The following is a 23027-nucleotide window of genomic DNA, read 5'->3' on the forward strand; positions in this document are numbered from 1 at the left end:
ATTGCATCTTTGCTTCAAATGTGAACTCAAAACCAAGTGAATTACTTGCAAATAGAACTGCTTTTCTTCTATGCATATCAAATATTTACAGCACAGAACAAGGCAGTTGACACAACTTTCTCTTTTATTGACTATTAAAAGAATAATGACAATAATCTCATCTCTCCATTTCCCACCTGCTAATTGGTCAGTATAAGATCAGCTACTGCAGCTTGAATTAAAAAATAATTAAAAAGCATTTAATAATGTTTTAATAATGACAGCTGCATTATTGTGCCTCAGGTAAGTTAGGGATAGCAGCTAATAATAAATAATTATAATGTTAGATTGTAAGCTCTTCGGGGCAGGGTCCTCTCCTCCTGTGTCACTGTCTGTCATTTGCAACCCCTATTTAATGTACAGAGCTGTGCAATATGTTGGCACTATATAAATACTGTTTATTATTATTATTAATAATAATAATAATGTTTGTATAAAATTTTAGGGCCTGTATAGGATGCTTCTGTAGATCAATGGCATTATTCTGACATGCTTCTTGGATCATTACAATTCATTGACAGCTGCATTTGACCTGCAGCTGACATGCTTTAGGCAAGGAGGGTGGAGCTTCTGGACTTTATTACCGACGGCCTTCTTAAAGTTTGGTAAATCATTGGTGAATTTACTAACAGGCAAATATGTCTCTTCCCATTGAGATTTGGGTGCTCTCACACCAATAGAGTTTCTTACCATTCCTAAGTTTAATTCTCCATATAATAAAATAAACCAACATGCTTTATGTATTAATTATTCCCCCAGTCAATTCCTCTGAAATCCGCCGTCAGATGGTTGTAGCTCTCATACTGATCTCATTTCAGTTCCCAGTAAAACAATGACTTGTTCTGCCACCTAGTGGTCAATAGTCAAAAGGGCACAGCTGTCACAATAGGAAATGAACGAAAATGAAAGAAAATGAACAAAATATGAGCGAATTGATATTTGAATAATTTATAAATAGAGCCCGTAGAATACGACCCTCCAAGACACAAAAGGCGATACACATGAGAACTTAGAAATAAACATCAAATCATTGCAAATCTTAACTTAAAAAAGAACTTTCATGTTCAAATCTACATCTTTTTCCACAAAAATGAAATATCAGACTTGGAGGGGTTGCACGCCTTTTGTTTGAATGTTTTACTACTCAAGTTCTATTCTCTGTATTGTATAAAAATAAGCATTAAGGGCTCTGTATATAACACGGGGAATCTGACATTCTCTTAAAAACATTCCCTGCAATTACTACTAATGAAACATATGAACCAGGAATACTCCCACAATTAAATGTCTGATCAAATAAAGCAAAAAATAATGAATACAAAGTAATATTAGGATCTAACAGAATAAAATGGAATATACAATATTAGCTGAGTTCAAGGAAAAAATGTATTGTTTTTTTTATAATGATGTCAGTCACATTTGTTGCTGGCACCAGTTGACGTATCCCATTGATCAGTAATTCGCAACCAGGGTTCCTCCCGTGGTTGCTGGGGGTTCCTGGAGCAATGAGCAGTTTGTGTCTCTCAGGTCAGTTTATTGATCTTTTTGGCTTTTTGTAAGGGTGACATTCTTTCCACTGGCCAGCAATGTAAGAGACATTCATCTAATTACCCACCACTCTAATGTACTATGATCTGTGAATATAGTAATCATAGTTGGAGGAACCCTGATTGAGATATGCTGGTCTACATACCGGTAGAAGAAAGGAGAGAACTGGTAGCCAGTCAATCATTCTGCATGAAAAATGCTTATAGTAGGGAGGAACAGAGTGAGCAAAATGATGACCTCATAATTGTTCTGATGCATTTTACATGTCCAATTAGCAGAGTACACATTGAGGAAGGACATCATTGTATATATATATCACTATAGGTGATGTTATCAACCCAGCTGCCCTGTATGATGGGGTTTTTGTAAATCACTGGACAGGATAATTCTCATTACACAGTATTTATATAGCACCATCATATTACGCAGCGCTGTACAAAATCCATAGTCATGTCACTAGCTGTCCCTCAAAAGGCCTAACAATTTAATGTCCCTACAACAGCCATATGTCATTCAATAATCGCTTGTGTCTGGCAACCTACAGCTCCACTAAGCAGCACCTTCAGCTCCTAACTATAATGGTATTTGTAGCTGAAGTGCATTTATTTAGAACATATGCTGCTGAACTCAGATGGGTGTCAGGCTGTTTTGATAATCCATTAGTCATAACTGACCGGTGAATGATATTTATAGACATTTTTTTTTTTTTATATAGAAACTCAACTTGCAGCAAATGATATATGGAGATGCCTAAAGCCTCCTCAACGGATACCTGCATCTGGGGAGAGTTAATATGCAAATAAAAGAACTGCACTTTTACGACACAATACGGCAATCAAGATAGGGGTTGTTATCATCTTATAAAACTCAGAAGTTATTATGAAATTTTATTAGGCCTTAGCTTCTTCGTCGTTAAAGTGCACCTGTCTGATCGAACAAACCCCGGAACAATAAGAAAACATAAAGGCTCAAAACTTTCCCTGCAGCATTTAGACATTGGATTAGATAGTAAACTCCTCCAAAGGGCAGTTAGTGACATGACTATGGACTGTAAAGTGCTGCATAATAGGTCGACACAGTTATCAATGCATAATAATTGTTATATGGTATGTAAACCTAAAATCTTTTTTTCAGTATGTTTAGCATCTTGCCTTGCTGTTTACAATTTTTGTGAGCAAATTTGCTTTTTGTAAATCTTAAAGTGGCAATTTACTGTACTTCAGCAGAAAACAGCCCCCCTTGTTCCATAAGAAATGCCACAGGGTCAGTAGTCAGGGCCTATGGTCATGGGAGGGGGAATTATGCCCTATCCTTGTTGAAGGCAGAAAAACAGAACCCCATTGCTGATATTATTAGGAGGATTAGCGTCCCATTATTAGCCATCAGTACTGGGAATAATGCCCAATCTTTGGTGTCAAGGTAAGAAATAATGCTCCATCACTGAGGTTTGTGGGAGGAATGTTCTCCCAATGACATCGATATGAGGATTGGGTAACCTGGCTGGCATTGCACACCTTCATTGGTGTTAGTGGATGAAAAAGTGACCCATTGTGTGCTCAATATGAAGAATAGTAAACCTTTTTTGGTGAAGTGGTAAGAATAGTGCCACATCATTGGTGTCAGTGGTAGGAATGATGTCCTATTTTTTGGGTTAATGAGATAAATAGAGCCTAATTTCTGGTGTCTGTGGGCGGTACCTATTATTGAGTTCAAAAGGAGAAATAGTGCCCCATCCTTGGCGTCAGTGGAAGGAATAGTGCTCCACCGTTGGCGTCAGTGGAAGGAATAGTGCCCCATCGTTGGCGTCAGTGGAAGGAATAGTGCCCCATCGTTGGCGTCAGTGGAAGGAATTGTGCCCCACCGTTGGTGTGAGTGGAAGGAATAGTGCCCCATCGTTGGTGTTAGTGGAAGGAATAGTGCCCCACCGTTGGCATTTGTGGGAGGATTTTTTGGATCACCAAAGAAGAATGCCAAAAGTATACTAATGACGTCAGAAAAAAATCAAGCTTTATTGTTCCAAACAAAGTGCATATAGAAGGTCCTCCCAGCCCTCTCCAATGTGTTTAACTAACATTGTAATCCTAAAAAGGAAGGAGAACAGAATTCAGAGACCTTGGTATGCAATTGATATCTGATGAGGTGACGAAGGGGTACATTAATTCCATATATTTGAGTTCTATCAAAGCCATCTTAATGGACTATCCCCTTAATAAACCCTTCACTGACAGTATTGTCCCAACCAATTTTTTGAGTCACCTGGAAGATGACCTAATGTCATCCTTTATATGAAATTATGAAACACCGGCTAAAAGCTGTGTCTGATGGACAGGAGGAGGAAATACTGGTAGATACTAAGTGAAAAATGCTCACTCGGAAGTAGTCCGTACAAGTAGTCATTCTGTACACCCTGCATTAGGTATTCTGGAGTTCTCCTGGATCTGGAGTTATCATTTAATGCTGGTAACAGAGCTGGAAGGCTGCCTGGTAAAACCGTTCACATGGACCATGCAAACACCACTTCAGCGCAGTGGAAGAGCACTAAGCTCGGAGGGCTTCATTGAGATTCTGCACACAGTTCCGCCGCTGTATTTCTATTAATGTCCAACGTGTGTCAGCCTTAAGATAAGGGTTTCTACATCATGTCCGAGCAACCATCTAGAGAATGGGATGCGTGTAAGCTATTGCCCGATACTTAAATCCTCGGGAAAGGAGTGACAGAGCTATCTGCCCGCCACATGTGCAGGTGGTCCCAGATAAGGCTAGTAACATGGGAGGCAAAAAGGAGGGGGGTGGACAGGACAAAAATTAATGATGTGGCAGTTGCGTGAGGGGTTGAGGGCACAGCATCACAAATCAATGTCACAGCCCGATGCCCTTGCAAAGAACAAGCTTGCCACGTACATGGTGTGGGCCGGGCGACACACAAAACAGATGTCAGATCGTTTGTGTCTAATCTTCATATTAATCTGCATCGCTGGAAGCATCATCAGAGCTCACAATGGACCTGCGTAAATTAGGGAGAATATTATTAAACACACTCTACCCTTTAAATTAATCATTGCTCAGTGTGATTTTCGCTGCAGCCGCTAAAGGGAAACCAGAGAGTATTCTCAGAGAGTACACATTTTGAGTTATTATCTTAACCTTTAGCGGAAAGTAATTTTTGACGATACATTTTAACAGGCTCGCTCTTTCATATTTTGACTGTTACAATTGTCAATGTTTCCACTGGTGCCCAACTGCACATCATGAAATATAATTAGAATCTTTGCTTGAAGCCCGTTTCCAACCTCTACACCGCCTCACGTGTCATTTTTTTTAATTGTACATTTTCGAAAAAGTTCTGCTAGACAGTCATATGCAGTGTTAAATATTGCAAATTTGCAGCTGCAGGTACTGTGGAACAATTCATTCTTAAAGGCAGCACTGGTTCCAGCATTTGTAAATTAACAGTGCACAGCAGTGAGCAGTACTAAACTGCCATCACCATTTATCCTCTATTGGGCTGCAGCAGGTAGATGCTACAAGTCTTCCCCGAGGCAGCAGTTCACTGGCAAGAGGAGGCGTTATTAGTACAGCATCCTCACTGCTTGTCTAAACATGGCCTAAATACTATGAGTGTGTCAGCTTACAGAACTTGCTGCTTGTGTACAATAGAACACCGACAGGCTGCAAGAGGAAACAAGGGGAAAATTTAGATTTCTCTTGTGAAGGATTAACTGCTCCTGACAGCCTGCAGCTATTAAGATTGGTGAGGGTTGTTCAAAGCTCATTTATTGTTAGTTAAGAATAAATAAAATATTTCAATAATGTCAAGGATGGGGCCAATTTAGAATTTTGCATGAAAAGCCAAAACTTTAGGTTAAATCACCTATATACCCCCAACTATCAATAATTTTGTTTTTTTTTATGTGATTTTTATCGCAGGTCACCTTATGCAATGCTTTTGCATTTTCCAATAAACTGTGACTGGCAGTATGTGGAAATGTGACTGACATTTAACCAACAAACTGCCTGAAGGCAAAGTGTCTACAGAATTAGCTTACAAGTGTATGACAATAGAAAGGAAGGTGCAGGTAGAAGGAGTAAAGGGTAAAATCAAGCAGCATATCTGAAATCTGGGCTGGAGAAAAAGTTATCACTGCAGGGAGTTCACAGGGATGCAAAGGTAGCATATTTGAGGAATGGAGGGCTACTGAGTGGAAGATTTTTGATATGGGAGGGGATTTGACTAAATATCTGCATCAGCTTAGAGATAATGTTAGATATACTGTATATAACTATTTATTGTGAGCTTGCTGTGGGGGATTGCTTGTAGCAACAGGCTTGCAGCAGTTTTTATTGTAGCACAAGGATATCAGTTACCACAAACAACAAATGTTAGCCCAACTTGGCCACCAATTACCATGTTATTAGTGGCTCCCTCTTGGGTTTGTCTCTGCAGCTCCTTTCCCTCCAAGTTTTGGGAAGCCATTGAGCGCACAGCAATCTGCCTCTGACTTCCTAAATATAGCACTTGTGCTCAAGATCCAGGTGAAGACCCAGACATGGACCGGGTGGCCAAAGATCCCTCCCAACTTCCTTGGCCAGCTCCAGGACTCTTAAAACCCGCTTTCCATAGAAGCCAACTATAATAGTAACCTTTGTAAGGTTACTATTGTTATAGACAATCAGGCTGCAATACCACTGTGACAATACTTGCACCAGAAGGGGAAAGAAACACAAAATCAAAATGGGACTCAAATAGCAATAAGGGAGCACTGTGGCTTAATGGGTAACGAACCTTGCAAAGCCTTGCAGCACCATGGTGCCAGAATTAGGTTTTAGCCAGGAAAGAATGAATACAGAGTTTTTATGTTCTGCTTATGTTTCAATGGTGTTTTATTCCCATATTCTAAAAAGCATTCCGGTAGTTTAATTGGCTTTAGACTATGTTAATGACCTATAACTATGCAAAGGACATTAAAATTCAGATTTTTCCTGAAAGATAGTTGATACATGGCTATAGTGTTGTGAAAGATGTCAGCACTTTATAAATGCTCAAATAAAAAAATATGAAGAAAGAGGTTCTAACAATTTTATGTAGGTGGTACTGAAGCCAGAACTAGCATTGCATAATTAAAGCGAAACCAGCCAGCAATGGCAGCTTCCTTTCTTTTCTAGTCTTGCGGGATAACTTTAGATATTTGCAAGAGTACAAAAAAGTGATGCAAGAGTCCCTTTAATAAAAGAAAAAAGCAGGTTGTATTTATACAGTCTAGTGTTATTATAAAGCACTCCATTGGATGGGGCAGAAACACCATCATTTGCTGAGTCTCAGCAGCCATTAAAATAAAGTCACTGCAAGAACATCGGCCGCTGAAATCTGCACAAACCCTCTGAACGCAAATTAACCTTCAGAGTGGAGATATAACAGCAGCAGAGGAGCAGAAGCGGCTGATGGTGGTAAATTCCTCAAACAAGTCAACTGAACCAAGATAAAGTACAATAGTATGTCGGGAAGCTGGGTCCGTGGAAAGATCTTTTTACCATAAAAATAAGTCATCTTCCAAACAGGAAAGAATATTACAAGGCTTTAAATCAACCACAACCCAACAGGCTGTCAAAATAACATGGAACCCACCTACCAAACTCCAGGCATATACACAAATAAAGTAATACAAGTGAACTTTGTTATCTAGAAACATTTGAAATTTTTTCTGTCATTTTTGTGATGTAGAAATCTCAGATTATAGACATCTATTGTTAGAACCTGGTGCAGGCACCAGCCTATGTTAGGACATTCATGGACAAAAGTAAATTTGGGAAAGTAAACAAATTACCCTCCGCTCTGGCAGGTATGTGGATGTAAACCCAACCACAAAAACAAAAAAAACCTTTACCATGTAAAGTGAATTTTAAAAGTCATGTTCAAGCTAAATGAAATTTGCAACTTTAAAATAATCCCTAGTGAACCTGATGTGAAGGTTCTTGTTCAGGCATTTTCTGTTATAGGGTGACAGTTCTCTGTCCTGTCCACCAAATTGTGATTTTATGTTGTCACCTGGTGTGTAGATTGAAGGCCATGAACGCATATTAGGCAGACCACTGGTCCACTGTTTTCACTATCAACTTGCCACGGAAAATGCCATGCAGCCATTTTTGGATTGTATGTAGAATAAAGGAAATACCAACTTTCCTAATCACACAGCCCCCTGACCAAGTCTTTTGTGAACAGATCACTCCAATATATAGAGAGCCACTGGTGAGTTTGAAGACCTCTTCATAGAGACACAGTGCCAATTTTTTTCAGCACATAGGGACCTTATGGAGAGAAAGTGCACTGTGCAGAGGAGGAGTTATACAGTGCAGAATTTTATGCATGGAGACGGGGTATACGGTGTAGAATTTTATGCAGAGAGAGGAGGTGCACGGCGCAGAATCCTATGCATGGAAAGGAGGTGCACGGCGCAGAATCCTATGCATGGAGAGGAGGTGCACGGCGCAGAATCCTATGCATGGAGAGGAGGTGCACGGCGCAGAATCCTCTGCATGGAGAGGAGGTGCACTGCGCAGAATCCTTTGCATGGAGAGGAGGTGCACCGCCCAGATACCTATGCATGGAGAGGAAGTGCACAGCGCAGAATCCTATGCATGGAGAGGAGGTGCACGGCGCAGATACCTATGCATAGAGAGGAGACGCACAGTGCAGAATCCTTTGACAACAGGTTGCACAACATAAAAAAAATGGAGGAGAACATGAAATCTGCTCTCATCTCAATATATAAAACTCACAAGGTAAACTGAGGCCCTTTAGCACAGCTACAGTCATTGCTGGATAGCATTAACAGTTTACCAATTAGTTGCACTTTTTAGCTGAAGCCGCACTATACCAACCTTTCTAAATCTGCCATCCAGAGCTTGGCAAAGCCTCATAAATGTATCATCACCGGACATTTCCTCGTTACGCAGAGCCGACATCTCCGCCTCCGGGCCTGCAGCCATAAATCCAGGCCGTCATGCCTCTCCCTGCCAGCTCCCACGATTTACACTGCATAAATTAGTTTTCCATCAATTTTTGTCTTTGCATTTATTACTGCATTTTATTTTATATCTGCAGAGTTAACAACGAATATATTTATCACCCCCCCCCCCCCCGGTAGGTAATCCATGAGCACCCCCCTCCCATCCTTCACAAATTTAAAGAGAATGATGTCTTTTGCACTTGTTAATGTACACGCTGATAATTGGAGATAGAAATGCTGAATATTAACAGCAGTCAGCAAGTATTAACAATGATAACACACTGGGGAGGTCAGTCGAGATCCATGAAACACGCAGTTCTAAGGGATATTAGAGAACTGCAGTAGGCTTTACTGAATTAACCCCGTGGCTCCCAAAAGTGACTAGGAAATGCCACATGTAGTCTTCTATCTTTAAAGTGGACCCGCGCATAAAAACATTATTTTTAGGATTTTTATTTTTATCATATAAAAACCGTACGGTATGTTTTTAATTTTTACATGAAGACGTAAAAAAATAGCAGTGTACTACCTGGTATGTGAGGGTGTCTAGGCATCTCTGCCTCTGACCACAACTCTCAAAAGATCTGGAATGAGATTTGTTCACGCTCATTTGTCTCCTTGCTGGTCTCTCTGATATGAGGAAGCAAAGCCCTGCCTCTACCAAAATGGCCACCTCCAAAGCAAAAACAAGGCATGGTGAGCTATGGGGAAAAATATCAGCTGCTGGACAACAGGCAATACTAGTGAGTAGTCCTTTGTCCTCTGCCTGCCTTTATTTAAGCACAGCTTCCTAAGTTCTCTCCACAATATGATAAACTACAACATATCGTGCAGCAACACATACACACAATTTTGTGCATTTAAGTAAACTGCATTAGACAGCCCCTCCAAACTGACGTAAGTCATTTTTTGTATCACAATGCAAAACACATTCCTAACGGAGCATGAATTTCTGCCACAGGTATTAAGGATATGCAGATATCAGCAATGTGTTTATCGGGGCTAATAAAACACATATTTTTAGAAATAACGGAAAGAAATGTGTCGCTAAAATAAAAAGCAAACATGATTTTGACTTTACTGATACTTTAAAGTTGCTGAAACTATGCAATCAGGCTCCACATTTGCATTGGGTGCCCCATAAGACCATGACTGCGTTCAGCCAAAAACACAAGCACTACGGGAAGAACACGTCAAAGCAATCCGTTACCACTCCCAATTTCAGCTATAGATGTTGAATAAAATCCTCCAGTGTTTGGGACATCTGTCTATAGGCCCTCTTTTTCCTGCATCGTAATGAGTGAGTTGCTTAAACTGCACAGTCTACAATCCTGAATACAGAAAACCAAGAAAACAAAACTTGCTCTAAGATACTGCCAACTAGAAAGCCAGTTCTTTCTTCTATAACATACCTCATGGTATACAAGTATGGTATATATATTTAAAGCCCCTTCTTTTTTACAGGTTCTGCATGCAGAATCTTAGGACCCCTATGAATTTGTACTTTCCTCAACAAAAAAAAAATGTACATTTTTTTTCCCCAATCCCAGAAATTTTACTTCTTCATCAACACTAGACAGTGTTCTTGTGTATTCTTATTTTCCAAATAAATCTAACAAACCATTTATCCGTTTGGGATTAAACTCCTAGAGATAACCACCCAGTGCTGGTCTGCAATCCTATTAGCTCCTCTACAAATCCCTCACAAGGCCTCATCTCGGAGAATTAATTTCATTGTTCTATTAGGTAGATACATATCCGGATAAGATCTATCTTCAAAAGGGAGAGTACTGTCAGCTCAGCCAGCTGGAAATACATTACTGAGGCTGATTTCAAAGAAACTAATCCTCTCTATGTGTACAGCTCAGAACCTCCCCGATTAGGCCTGCTCGCAGCATCCTTTTCATCATGCAGGCACTTCAGTGGTGCAGTTACTAACCAGAGCTCTGCAACTGTCAATTACCACAAATAAAAGACTGGATTTATCTGAAACAGCTTTTTAGAAAATCATTTATAACTTTTAAAGAGATGCTTTGATTAAAATATTAAAAATATAAAATCTTTTTTTTATATGTCTAGTGTTGACTATGCAATGCAAATATATTGGCCCCATTTTTTTCATTTTAGATTTACGCAACTCCAGCTGCCTCTCATAGACCATATAATTCTTGGCCATGCCCAGAGAATGTTTACTATGTTAAACTACGGTAAGTCACAAAAGCTCATTAGGTATAAATCTAGTATATGGTTTTCAAAAATTAAGTATTTTAAACCACAACCTTTTATGACAATTAATAAACCTTTGTACGCAGCCAAACTCCAGTCAAAACTTTTCGGCCATGGTTGCTGACTTGTCCCCCACCTCAGCCTAGAACTGATACCTGACCATGTGGGATCCATGACAAAAGTGTATTGGTTACAAAAAGTTCTTTTTTTTGTTATCCTGACAACACCTTTATTGGTTTTTGTGAGTCTATTTCTAAGTCTATTATAAGCACAGAACAGATCATAGTACAGACTAAGGCTGTAAACACACGTGCAATTATTGTCGTTGGAAAGGATCATTCATGATGAATGAACAAACTACTGCACGATACATGAACGAGTGCTGTACGTACAGCACCGTTCTGCTCTATGAAGAGGGGAGGGGGAGAACAACAGAGCGGTACCCTGCTGCGCGCTCTCCCTCTTCACTTACATTAGGATCGTTCGTTGTCCATCGTCCGTGGATCCGCCAGGATGGTCGTTCGGACAATGGACGATGGGTGCTGTACACATGCCAGATTCTCGTCCAATATCGGACCGAAGCCGATTATCGGACAAGAACCATTGCAAGTGTGTACATAGCCTAACAGCCTGACATGAAACAATCACTGGGAGGCAAGAATACAATAATACTTTAAAAAGTAACAATACCTGGAGGAGGAGATTTTGATTTGTTTTAAATCCCACTGGTGACTCTTTAAGCCTCCACAAACCGGTATATTCTTTCTATAGTTCCAGCACCTGTGAAAGCGACTCATTTATATCATGGGGAGCATATACTATGATCTGCTTTCCATTACATTATGGTCTGACAAATTTATAAAGATCAGGCACCAGTGTGCATTGAAGTAAAGCTCAATGAAATGTTCACTGTGAGAAACTTTCATGATTTATGGAGAGCGGGTCATGAGACCTGCTGTCATTCATTCACATTACACTCTGTGGTGAAAGGAGCTCTGTGATTAGAGGGAAGCAGGTCATTTGAGTTGCATTAAAAAGCACCACTGTAACTAGTAATAATAAGCATTCAGCATTCTGCAAAACACTGTCAGTGTTAAAACTCTGTTTCTGAAAATGAAGAAGTTGCAGATTAAGTTTTTTGCTAATTGCTGCAATCACTATAGCACTAGTGGGTCCTGAGACCTTGCACATGAGCCAGGTGATGAGCCAAGATTAACTAGGCATGCTCACAATTTTACCTACAAGTCCTCTTTAATAAAACAATTTGCAAACTACAGCTTGTGACTTAATGGCAGCCCATCAAAACACCCACAATGTGATCTGTAAAAAGTTACACAAGGTAACCAACTTCAACACGCACCCACTGTAATACAGGTTATGAGACAGGTGAGAAATATGTATTCGCACAGCTGCTAAGGCGTCGCAGGCATCCGACGCTGTATAATTCCAGCCAGACAAGACAGGGTAAGTGATAATTACATGTGAGATAATAACATTTAAAAAAAGAATAAGATTATCTCTACAAGCGGCAATTAATATTTCCATAAAGGAGGGAGGAAAGTCACGTCGGAAGCTTCGGATGTCCTTGGATGGAGCTGCGGCCCAGGGTTCTTTCCTGACAGTTCGCTAGTGATAACTTGTGTAAGGTAGCATGAATAAATGATAAGGAGTGAAGCTTAGTTAATGCAAGAGCGCTGTATATGCCATTCCAAAATGGGTCTCTTCCTCATACTCGTTTTTTAGAACAACAACAAATGCAGATTTATAAAGAGTGAAAACTTTCAAAATGACATTAGCATAGAGAAACTTTTAAAAACATTGTAAGGACTGGATTTAGATCTAAGGCTAAGCAACATGATGGAGAGACCAATCAGCGGCGGTTCATAGACTACAGACTGCATGCTAATATCCATCAAAGCAAAGAAGATGAAGCAGGAACACCGCAGCATAAAACAAAGCTTTAATAAGCAGGGTGCAGCTCTATGGTGAGGCTGCATGTCGAGGATGGAAAGCTGACACTAGCAAAACAAAAAAAAAAAACAAAGCAAACTTACAACTTTCTTACATTGCGATATCGCTTTCTTTTATCATAAAATAATGGAGGTTTATTAAACCTGGGCAGGAAGAATTTAGTGCCATTTCAGTGTAGAATGTTTTGCCAATGCAAGCACTTTAAAAAGAAGTGAACCGATGATACCTGAGGGTTTGCAAAAATCCAAATGGTTTCAAACTAATATAATTATACAGGTTGGATAATGAAAGATTTAAAATAAAAAGGCTTAAAATTTAGCTTGGGGTCAGAGATCACCGGAAGCTGATGCTTTTCCAACCTACTGAGCTCACACACTGGGTCCTGGTATGTGTGTGCAAAACAATAACAAGCAAAATCCTGTTTATATTCTATACATTAGACTAGGACAACCCTTCCCTCTATTTCAACATGGATGGACTGTGCTTCTCTCTTTTTTAATCTGGGCAGAACTTTCCATACAGCATGTACACAATATCCGTGAACCGTTTGTACAAAACATCTGTACTTTATACTACAGAGATGTTGTGTACTAGTTATTCTTTGTTCAGTAAAAAAATAAATAATGTGTTAGACATTTCATTCTATAACAATGCTCATGGATTTAACAATGCACTTACCTTCACACTGCAGCATTGTCCCTGAATTCCTCCTCAGTCCAGTGCCAGCAACATTCTTTGGGAAGAATGACACCATATTATCCTGCCCAAATCCTGAGCCTAGCCTATCATTAAAATGAAAGAATGCCACCCCCTACCACACCGTATAAAGAGGGGGAGCCCACTGTGATATCAGGTATTCAGAGGGGATATTAATACAGTATGTGATGTTTTTTATGAGGAGGTGGGTGGCAGCGTTGGTTTAAAGGATGGAGATCCACCTTTAAAACAAGCACTAACCAACCTCTATAGCTAAAGAGAACTGGGAAGCACTTAAACTTCAAAACCTAAAGCCCAATGGTACTCAGTTTCACTTTCATTTCTCTTCTTAGCACTCATGAATGTGTTGCTAGACTTCTAGTTTATAATGCAAATGCAGTTCAGGTGCACAGGTAGAAAGAGGAGAACAGAGTGCCGAAAACAGACTTAAAATACTTTACTGCTACTATTGTGATCTGACAGGATGAAAATGTTTGTGCTTATGCTGTCAGTGTAATGTAATTCTCATACATTCTTATACAGCACATAGGGGTGGCTACAAATGAGGACATCCTGAAATGGAGCATGAATTGTAGCTACTTGTATTAAGTATATTCAGCTCTTTTCAAAGGATTTCTCTTAATTTTAGTGACATTATTTGATATTACACAAAAAATTGCAGTAAGCATTTTTAGGTAAACATGCCTGCATTTTCAGTACAGAACACCTTGGAAAGAAGAAATCGCCGACATTATAAAAATGTTAGTTGCTTGGCTGTATCTGACATCAGAAAACACTAAAACATTGGATTAGCATGATAGCCAAGAAACTAAGCATTTCCAGAGGGTGAGGTCAGCTATAGCAGCCTATGTATTTGCATCGGTCAAGCATTTGGAAAAATGTACTCATCGGGTTTAATGTGTACTGGCAATCCATTCAAAATATTTGGATGATCTAATGCAGCATGCATTACCATGGTGTGAAGGGGCCTGAAATGACTCTCAGCCTGCATTGGCACAATGTAGCAAACACTAAAAAGTGATAATTTCTCATTGGACTCAACAGATACTTTATAAGCTTGTCCTGGCCAAAGACAAAAGGCAACCAATGAAAACTTCATCTAAATTCAGAAATATAAAATCATATTGATACAAAAACAGCATTGGGGCTGCTGAAACTCACCAGATGCTCGGCTCTCTGGCGCTCCTGGTTGGTATAATTCTTCTCCCGCAGGATAGCTGAACGGTATCTCTCCTGGGCAGTCTCGTGCTCTCTTTTGGTGATTCGGGAACCCTTCCCTCTATTTCAACATGGATGGACTGTGCTTCTCTCTTTTTTAATCTGGGCAGAACTTTCCATACAGCATGTACACAATATCCGTGAACCATTTGTACAAAACATCTGTACTTTATACTACAGAGATGTTGTGTACTAGTTATTCTTTGTTCAGTAAAAAAATAAATAATGTGTTAGACATTTCATTCTATAACAATGCTCATGGATTTAACAATGCACTTACCTTCACACTGCAGCATTGTCCCTGAATTCCTCCTCAGTCCAGTGCCAGCAACATTCTTTGGGAAGAATGACACCATATAATCCTGCCCAAATCCTGAGCCAAGCCTATCATTAAAATGAAAGAATGCCACCCCCTACCACACCGTATAAAGAGGGGGAGCCCACTGTGATATCAGGTATTCAGAGGGGATATTAATACAGTATGTGATGTTTTTTATGAGGAGGTGGGTGGCAGCGTTGGTTTAAAGGATGGAGATCCACCTTTAAAACAAGCACTAACCAACCTCTATAGCTAAAGAGAACTGGGAAGCACTTAAACTTCAAAACCTAAAGCCCAATGGTACTCAGTTTCACTTTCATTTCTCTTCTTAGCTCTCATGAATGTGTTGCTAGACTTCTAGTTTATAATGCAAATGCAGTTCAGGTGCACAGGTAGAAAGAGGAGAACAGAGTGCCGAAAACAGACTTAAAGTACTTTACTGCTACTATTGTGATCTGACAGGATGAAAATGTTTGTGCTTATGCTGTCAGTGTAATGTAATTCTCATACATTCTTATACAGCACATAGGGGTGGCTACAAATGAGGACATCCTGAAATGGAGCATGAATTGTAGCTACCTGTATTAAGTATATTCAGCTCTTTTCAAAGGATTTCTCTTAATTTTAGTGACATTATTTGATATTAACCAAAAGATTGCAGTAAGCATTTTTAGGTAAACATGCCTGCATTTTCAGTACAGAACACCTTGGAAAGAAGAAATCGCCGACATTATAAAAATGTTAGTTGCTTGGCTGTATCTGACATCAGAAAACACTAAAACATTGGATTAGCATGATAGCCAAGAAACTAAGCATTTCCAGAGGGTGAGGTCAGCTATAGCAGCCTATGTATTTGCATCGGTCAAGCATTTGGAAAAATGTACTCATTGGGTTTAATGTGTACTGGCAATCCATTCAAAATATTTGGATGATCTAATGCAGCATGCATTACCATGGTGTGAAGGGGCCTGAAATGACTCTCAGCCTGCATTGGCACAATGTAGCAAACACTAAAAAGTGATAATTTCTCATTGGACTCAACAGATACTTTATAAGCTTGTCCTGGCCAAAGACAAAAGGCAACCAATGAAAACTTCATCTAAATTCAGAAATATAAAATCATATTGATACAAAAACAGCATTGGGGCTGCTGAAACTCACCAGATGCTCGGCTCTCTGGCGCTCCTGGTTGGTATAATTCTTCTCCCGCAGGATAGCTGAACGGTATCTCTCCTGGGCAGTCTCGTGCTCTCTTTTGGTGATTCGGGCAAGCTCTTCCTGGATGATGGCCTGTTCTCTCTCATATCTAGAAAGTTGAACTAAAAACATGCAAAGAGTCAGAAACCCTCAAATGCCAATATTTATCCAGCAATATGTGTTTTGTATGCTCTAGGTGGAACTTTGCAGGTTACATATGATAAGACTTTGCCCAGACACTGCATATAATTAACATCATGGCTGTATATCTGCAGCATGAGAACACTGCTGCCTCTAATTGCTGGCCATGGCAGATTTGCAGAGTAATCTTTCTTTCACAGTCATCAAATCATTACTCATCAGAGGGTCTTTTCTGACACTATGAAGATGCTTCTACCAAGATGGCAGCCTCCATACAGAGACAGAGTGAAGAACAACGCTTGGAAAGTCGGTAATAGGGGAATGGAAGATAATCGGCTGCAGAGAAACCACAGGCAATGTTGGTTACCAGTCTTTGCCCTCTGCTTGCGTTTTCACAGCTTGGGTCCTTTTTAATAGGAAGTCTTACCTTCTGTAGAGTTCATCCTCTGCATACGTTGGCATCTGTTTGCTTCCTCCAGATGACGGCCCCCGAGGACCTGTAACACAGAACTTATTACTCCAAGTCAAAGTTTAATAAAAGGGAGGTCTGCAGCACAACAACTGGGAATAAATAATCAGATTTTATATTATTTTATATCCAGCATTATACAGATTTGCAATGTATAGAAGTCAAACACAGACTGATCGGGTGGTATGTAAACCAGGATAAGAGGCCATAAATGGATAAATGGAGGTCATTTTTGATCAAATATTAATGGTGAACAGCAGGTGATCGATGGATGCATGGCTTTGCAACTACGGGATTGTGATGATCCAATCCCTTTTCAATGTGATCTCTTTGATGTGAAGTGGTACAAGGTGACACAATGGCCTCTATTTATATATTATTCCTTCTTCAATTGGCTCATAAAATGTGTTTCCTTCCTATTCATTTCCTATTGTGAGAGCTGTGCACTTTTGATGATTTAATAGGAGACCTGTAGAAAAATACAACCATAGAATTCACCACCAGCGAATTTTCAGAGGAATTGACTGGGGGAATCATTTATAAATAAAGCCCAATGATCAATATTCTGCAATCAGTTTGAAACATGGAAATATCGACTGATTACCAGAAAAAAAAAAGTTTGCATACCCTCAGTTTTGGCTGATTCAGAGGGCACAGGTCCGCCCCTTGGAATAGACGAGGGTGATGGGGGAGAGGGCGATGTAGGCGACAGATTCTGTGCTCTTTGTGCTGAAGATTCCTTCATTCGATTGACAAGATCATCGGTAAGCTGGAAGAAATAAAACAATGATGAATCACTGACAAGCCACGGGTGAAATCTGGGGACGACTGGAGTGTGGGGGTTCATTAAGTGGCACGGGAAATGCCCAAATCTTAAAGAGCTGAGGCATTAGATCACCAAGTCGCGTACAACCATCACCTACCACCCATAATGCTTTGCAGATTGTGGTTTTCCATGCTACAGAATCCACCCCCCTTCCTGTGTGGTATGTGCCAGTTGTTACATTGTATCCATTCCCCTATCACAGAGCAGGATTGGATGAGCTTGATACATTGTAATACATTTTATTTTCATTCATTTCCACCTTAGAGGGGTCCAGCTCTGCCTTGGGTGACCCGCATGGCTTCTGGCACCACAGGTCTGGTTCTTATAGGCTCATCGTCCCCTAGATTGTAAGCTCTTCTGGGCAGGGTCCTCTCCTCCTGTGTCACTGTCTGTATCTGTCTGTCATTTACTACGCCTATTTAATGTACAGCGCTACATATTATGTTGGCACTATATAAATACTGTTTATTAATAATAATAATAATAATAATAATAATTGTCAGCCATTTGAGAGCTGGCAGCAGTGAGCGGTACTGGTATCACTCACAGCCACCCCTATTTATGCTGTGGGGAAAAGATACTTGTAGCGCCCCCCGGAGGCAGCAGTTCCATGGCATAGGGAAGCAGTAACAGCACCACAACCTCATGGCCAGTGTTCAGACTGATAGCGGTGATCCTGGAGGTTCTGACCATTTGGCAGAGGGGCGCTATACTCAATCACTGCCCATTGATGGTACCCATACCCATTTGAGAGATTTCTTCTCACTTCCTGCTCTTGTGATAAACATTTTACCAGACAGCAAGTGAAGGAATCTCTTCACCACAGAGTGACATCGCTGCTGTGCGATTTCAGAACAAAGTGTTGTGACCCTGACTTGAAGGGCTCAGAAAAACAAAAACCATGTCCGATCCATCATTTGTTATTTCCGCTTCAATTCAGCCAGATATTCGTCTCATGGATCATGCATTTAAAGGGGCACTCCACATGAAGAACACAGCTGTGACCACATGCACTTTATTACAGTAAGGAGGCGATATTGAGCTTAGAAGGTTGTGACTTTAACACTTCTTAAAGGGGCACTCCTCATGCAGCACAAAGACATAAAAACTTGGGAGGTCATGTGATTTGCTTCTTAAAGAGACACTCCCTGTGCTTTACAAGGACACCACAAACAGGGGGAGACCTCAGTAAAATGGGGGTGTAACAGATTCGTAAAGCAGCACCCCACCTCAAACACACATGAAGCGTCATATACGCACCCCACATGCAGTATAGAATCAATGTCCGGCCTCGATGGCAGAATGCATGCATTATAAAGGGGAACTCCTCATGGCACTCACAGGACTTGCAGAATGACCATGGATGTGTGTGAGGGAGGTATGCCTCTTAAAGGGGCACTCCACACCAAAATAGGACTGACACCCAACAAGGAGCCCGCCACCAGCTCTCACCCTGAGTCCTCGCAGCACCTGCACCCTGTCCTCCTCATCCAGCCCGAAGGACACCTTCCTGCCGGTACTCTCGCTGCCCCCCATTGCCACAACTGGGTCCCCTCGTCTGACAGTTCTGGCGCCTGCGCACTGTGGTGAGATGAATCACCTGTCAGCCAATCACGGTGGCGAATTCTATGCTTACCCAATAAGACAGAAACAGCGGTGCATACCGGGATATGTAGTCTAGCCGCTGTAAGGACGGAAAGCAAGCTTCAGCCAAGCCTCTGTTATGGAAGGCTGTGTGTGTGTGTGTGTGTGTGAAGCGCGCAGCAGTTTGCAGATGGGGGATATGACGCTTGTCAGTCGGCGTGGAGGAATCCGCAGCCTTTGATGCGTGTGATTTTCAAAGTGTGACGAATGTCCATTTCTTGCAGGGCCTTTGTTCATCACTTCAGAGGAGCCGCATGAGCAAGTCGCTGAACTTCTGATCACTGTGGCAAGAAAATGGAAGTGCAAGCAGGAAAGAAACATGTCTGGATCATTAGAGGAGATGAAAAACTAAATGATGAAACCATGTGAATGTATTTAAGTTTTATGAATTATTAAAATAAAATCTGGTGATGCTGCTGTGAAAGTTCGTATTCAGGCATTTCCTGTTTTTGAGTGAAAACGCTCTGTGTCTCCCAATTGTGCTCCCGAGTTGTCACTCACACAGGCTTCTGATGAACAATTTAGGCGGGCCATTGTTTATAATGCACAACACATGAGCAACTCATTGTCATTCAGTTAGGATATACATGGAACAGTGAAAATGTAGCCATTGCCTTCCTCTGGTTCTTGCACCATCCCATGGGTACTAGAAGTGTTCTAAATCTAGAAATCCAGAACTGTCATCTAGGTTTTTATTGAGGTGGTCTGCAGTGCCCACTGGGTCCTTAGAAAGACATTCCCTGGTCACCTAACCACCCTCAAAGCTCTATAAGAGGTTTTCTCTGGTTCCAGCACCACCCCCAAGGATTCTTAGTAAGGTGTTCATATCTTGGTTGGCCTTCTGGGCTCTTCCAGATCCCTAGTTTTATCACTGCCCCTTGAGTTTTAGTGAAGTATGCCCTGGTACTAGAACTGCCCTGAGTTCTTAATGAGATGTTCCCTGGTTCCAGCACGGGCACCAAGGTTCTTAAAAAGTTGTCTGATTTCAGCAATGCCCCCTGGAATCCCAATGAGTTATTTACGTGTTTCAGTAATGCCCTTTCGGTGTTAACCCCTTTACTCAAAGTGAGGTGTTTCCTAGTTCCAGCAGCACCTTCAGGGTTCTCAGTGTAGGGTTCTCTGGTTCCAGCACTGCCCCCTAGGTTCCTAATAAGTAGTTATTTAGTTCCACTTCCGCCTAATGGGTTCTTAGCAAGTTGTTCTACAATTCCAGTACTGCCCTAGAGGTTCCTCCTGAGGCATGCTCTGGTTCTAGAAATGCCCTGCATTCTTAAGATATTCCCTGGTCCTAGCACCACCCCTCACGATCCCAATCACTTACTCCCGGGTTCCAGCACCACCCCTCTGGGTTCTCAGTGAGTTGTTCTTTTATTCCAGCACTCACCCCCTGGTATTTTAATGAGATCCCAGCATTGCCCCCTTACCTCTCAGTGAGGTGTTCCCTGATTCCAGCACCACTTTCAGAATTCCTAGCAAGGTATTCTTCCGTTACAGAGGGTCTCTTAATAACGTGTGTCCTGGTTCCAGAACAGCCCTGATTCTTAATAAAGATGTTCCAGCATCACCTCAAGCGTTCCTACTGAGAATTCTCTGCTTTCAGCACTGACCTCAGGGTTCTTTAGCAAATTGTTCTATGATTCCAGCACTTGCTCGCTGGTGTATTTTACTGAGGTCCCAGCATTACCCCCTTAATTCTCAGTGTGGTGTTTTTCCCATTACCTCAAGAGATCTTAGTGAGGTATTCCCTGGTTCCAGCACTGCTCTCTAGGTTCTTAACCAGGTGTTCTGTGATTCACACTCTGCCTTCTGAGTTCTTAGTTGGGGTTTCCCTGGTTCCAGCACCACCCTCTGGCTTCTCAAGAGGACCATAAAATAATGTGCCAAGTAATAGCAGTCCCATCCAAAATATGTTAAATACAACTGAGCCCTTGCCCCATTATAACATGATGCTGCATGCATTGTGGCACACTGCATTGCTAAACACACACCAGGTATGATTAATAATGAATTAAGATTCATCAAGAGACCATCCCAAGTAAAGGCCACAACACAATGGAGCAGGTCATGGTGTAAAGAAGACCTGAAGGTCAAATCCTAAAAAACTCTGGATCACGACTATTACGATTTAAAAACAACCCATTTCTATTGGTTGTCACAAAACATGAACACAATTTCCTCGATCATTAAAGCAGCTTTTATTTTTTTCTTACAACCATAAAAATAGAATATTTACATTTAGAGTTTCTTTATATACACACACATTTATAGATTACTCTGCAATATCTTGGAATCAACTTCTGCAAAACAAATCCACCTGGTTTCTTGGGGGAACGGGCCGGGGGGGTTCCTAAGGGTGATGTCAGGTTGTACTAATGCATTTCGATTAAAAAAAAAAAAACAGTGTGTCCATGGCACTGTATATAGTTTGTAATGGTGAAGAAGAGAATGATTCTGACTGGCTCCTTGAGGTAATGCACTTTGCTCCATATAGTCAAAGAGGTCCTATCTATTGAAAGGGCACCATGCACAACATTTCCTATTGCTCGTAGCATCCAACCAGCTTTAAACTATCTGCGGTACAATACTGGATATAAAACAACGATTATGATTGGTCGATATAGATAATAAGCAATATTCTCATTAGCACTTTTCATCAGTTAGCTAGTTGGTGTTCTAGTGACAAGTTCAAAATTAACAAGTGCAAAACGTGTCAGTTCCTTCTACTGACATCACCCCATAGGGCACAAAAACATAATACAGAAAGCTTTTGACGATTGCATATCATAGAATGAGAATGATTTGTCTTTCGAGGCCGAGCCAGAAAAAACAGCAAATGTATACAAGGAGGACATGCACCTGCGTGCCTTTAGCTGAATGTGATGAGATATGACAACAGATTGGATGTTTTGGCCACCTTAAAACAGTTTCTGTTATTTCAGATCAATGTCAGGAGCACCGATGTGCAGATGACCGAACAGATAACAGGTAACCACTGACCTCCCCTCAATACAAAGTAAATCTGAATCAAGGAGATAACTTTCATAAGCAACTCCAAAATCAATAAAGATTGGCCAATCAGATCATTTCTAAACCTGGCCCACGACAGGTTCATTCCGCCACAGCACACAAATTCACACTCTGGGAATCACATTTTTTGGGGTTTCAAGAAATTTCTGATTTGTCTTTACGAAGAAGAGAAAAGATTGATTACGGGTATGTTAATGTTGAAGCTGTCAGTGTAAAATTGTACGGACCAATACAGAAGATGATGAAAACAGGGAAGTGCTTGGATTGCCTGCTGTGCAATTTCGGTATTTTGGCCAGAATTTTTTTAAGCTGGGGGGCAGCCCCTGTATCGTGACCCAACCTTTCAGTAACCACCCCTCTGGGAACACAGAGTTTGTATACGGATTTATAGCAATAGGGCTACACTCCAGGGCTCAACTCACCGAGTCCCTTCAGGTCCTACAGAGCAACACGATTGAGATGGGGGAATGTGATTGGCTGTTAAGACAACACATAAGGATAATTGTTTTGATAACTTAAAGCAAATGTGTGCAGGCAAAGTGACAGGTTCAGCTCATTGCCTCCAAAGTTTGTGGTTGCCATACAGATTGTGGAAATGATTGAAGTCAACCATACCCTATACATTCACTTTTAGATCTAGATAAAAAAAATGAACATGCCTGCACAACGGATACAATGTAG

At 40.9% G+C, this 23027-nt stretch overlaps 2 protein-coding genes across 2 annotated transcripts in view; both read right to left on the reverse strand.

Moving 5' to 3' along the window:
* CHCHD6 (coiled-coil-helix-coiled-coil-helix domain containing 6) overlaps nt 1–15019 on the reverse strand; it is a 161763-nt gene extending 146744 nt beyond the window's left edge. Inside the window, exons 1-2 of the mRNA XM_072421202.1 lie at nt 15004–15019; nt 14667–14782 (exon numbers count right to left, since the gene is read on the reverse strand). Coding sequence (XP_072277303.1) covers nt 14667–14782; nt 15004–15019 — 132 coding nt within the window. The remainder of the gene's footprint in view (nt 1–14666; nt 14783–15003) is intronic.
* Nucleotides 15020–16146: 1127 nt separating this feature from the next.
* Nucleotides 16147–19258, reverse strand: LOC140337035 (MICOS complex subunit mic25-like). The gene is made up of 4 exons (XM_072420540.1): nt 19128–19258; nt 17477–17618; nt 16808–16877; nt 16147–16348 (listed from the first exon to the last, which is right to left on the reverse strand). Exons 1-4 carry the CDS (start codon nt 19209–19211, stop codon nt 16162–16164), a joined length of 483 nt encoding a protein of 160 aa, XP_072276641.1. The 5' UTR covers nt 19212–19258; the 3' UTR covers nt 16147–16161.
* Nucleotides 19259–23027: the final 3769 nt, after the last annotated feature.

The sequence above is a fragment of the Pyxicephalus adspersus genome, chromosome 8 (genome assembly GCF_032062135.1).
Source record: "Pyxicephalus adspersus chromosome 8, UCB_Pads_2.0, whole genome shotgun sequence".
Lineage (NCBI taxonomy): Eukaryota > Metazoa > Chordata > Amphibia > Anura > Pyxicephalidae > Pyxicephalus > Pyxicephalus adspersus.

Bases quoted from the DNA above. Each gene is read 5' to 3' on its own strand.
- LOC140337035 (XM_072420540.1), bottom strand. From the start codon at position 19,211: ATGGGGGGCAGCGAGAGTACCGGCAGGAAGGTGTCCTTCGGGCTGGAT. The intron at 16,878-17,476 runs GTATGCAAACTT...TCTGTGTTACAG, and splicing joins TGAATCAGCCAAAACTGAGG to GTCCTCGGGGGCCGTCATCT. The intron at 16,349-16,807 runs GTAAGACTTCCT...TCAACTTTCTAG, and splicing joins GAGGATGAACTCTACAGAAG to ATATGAGAGAGAACAGGCCA.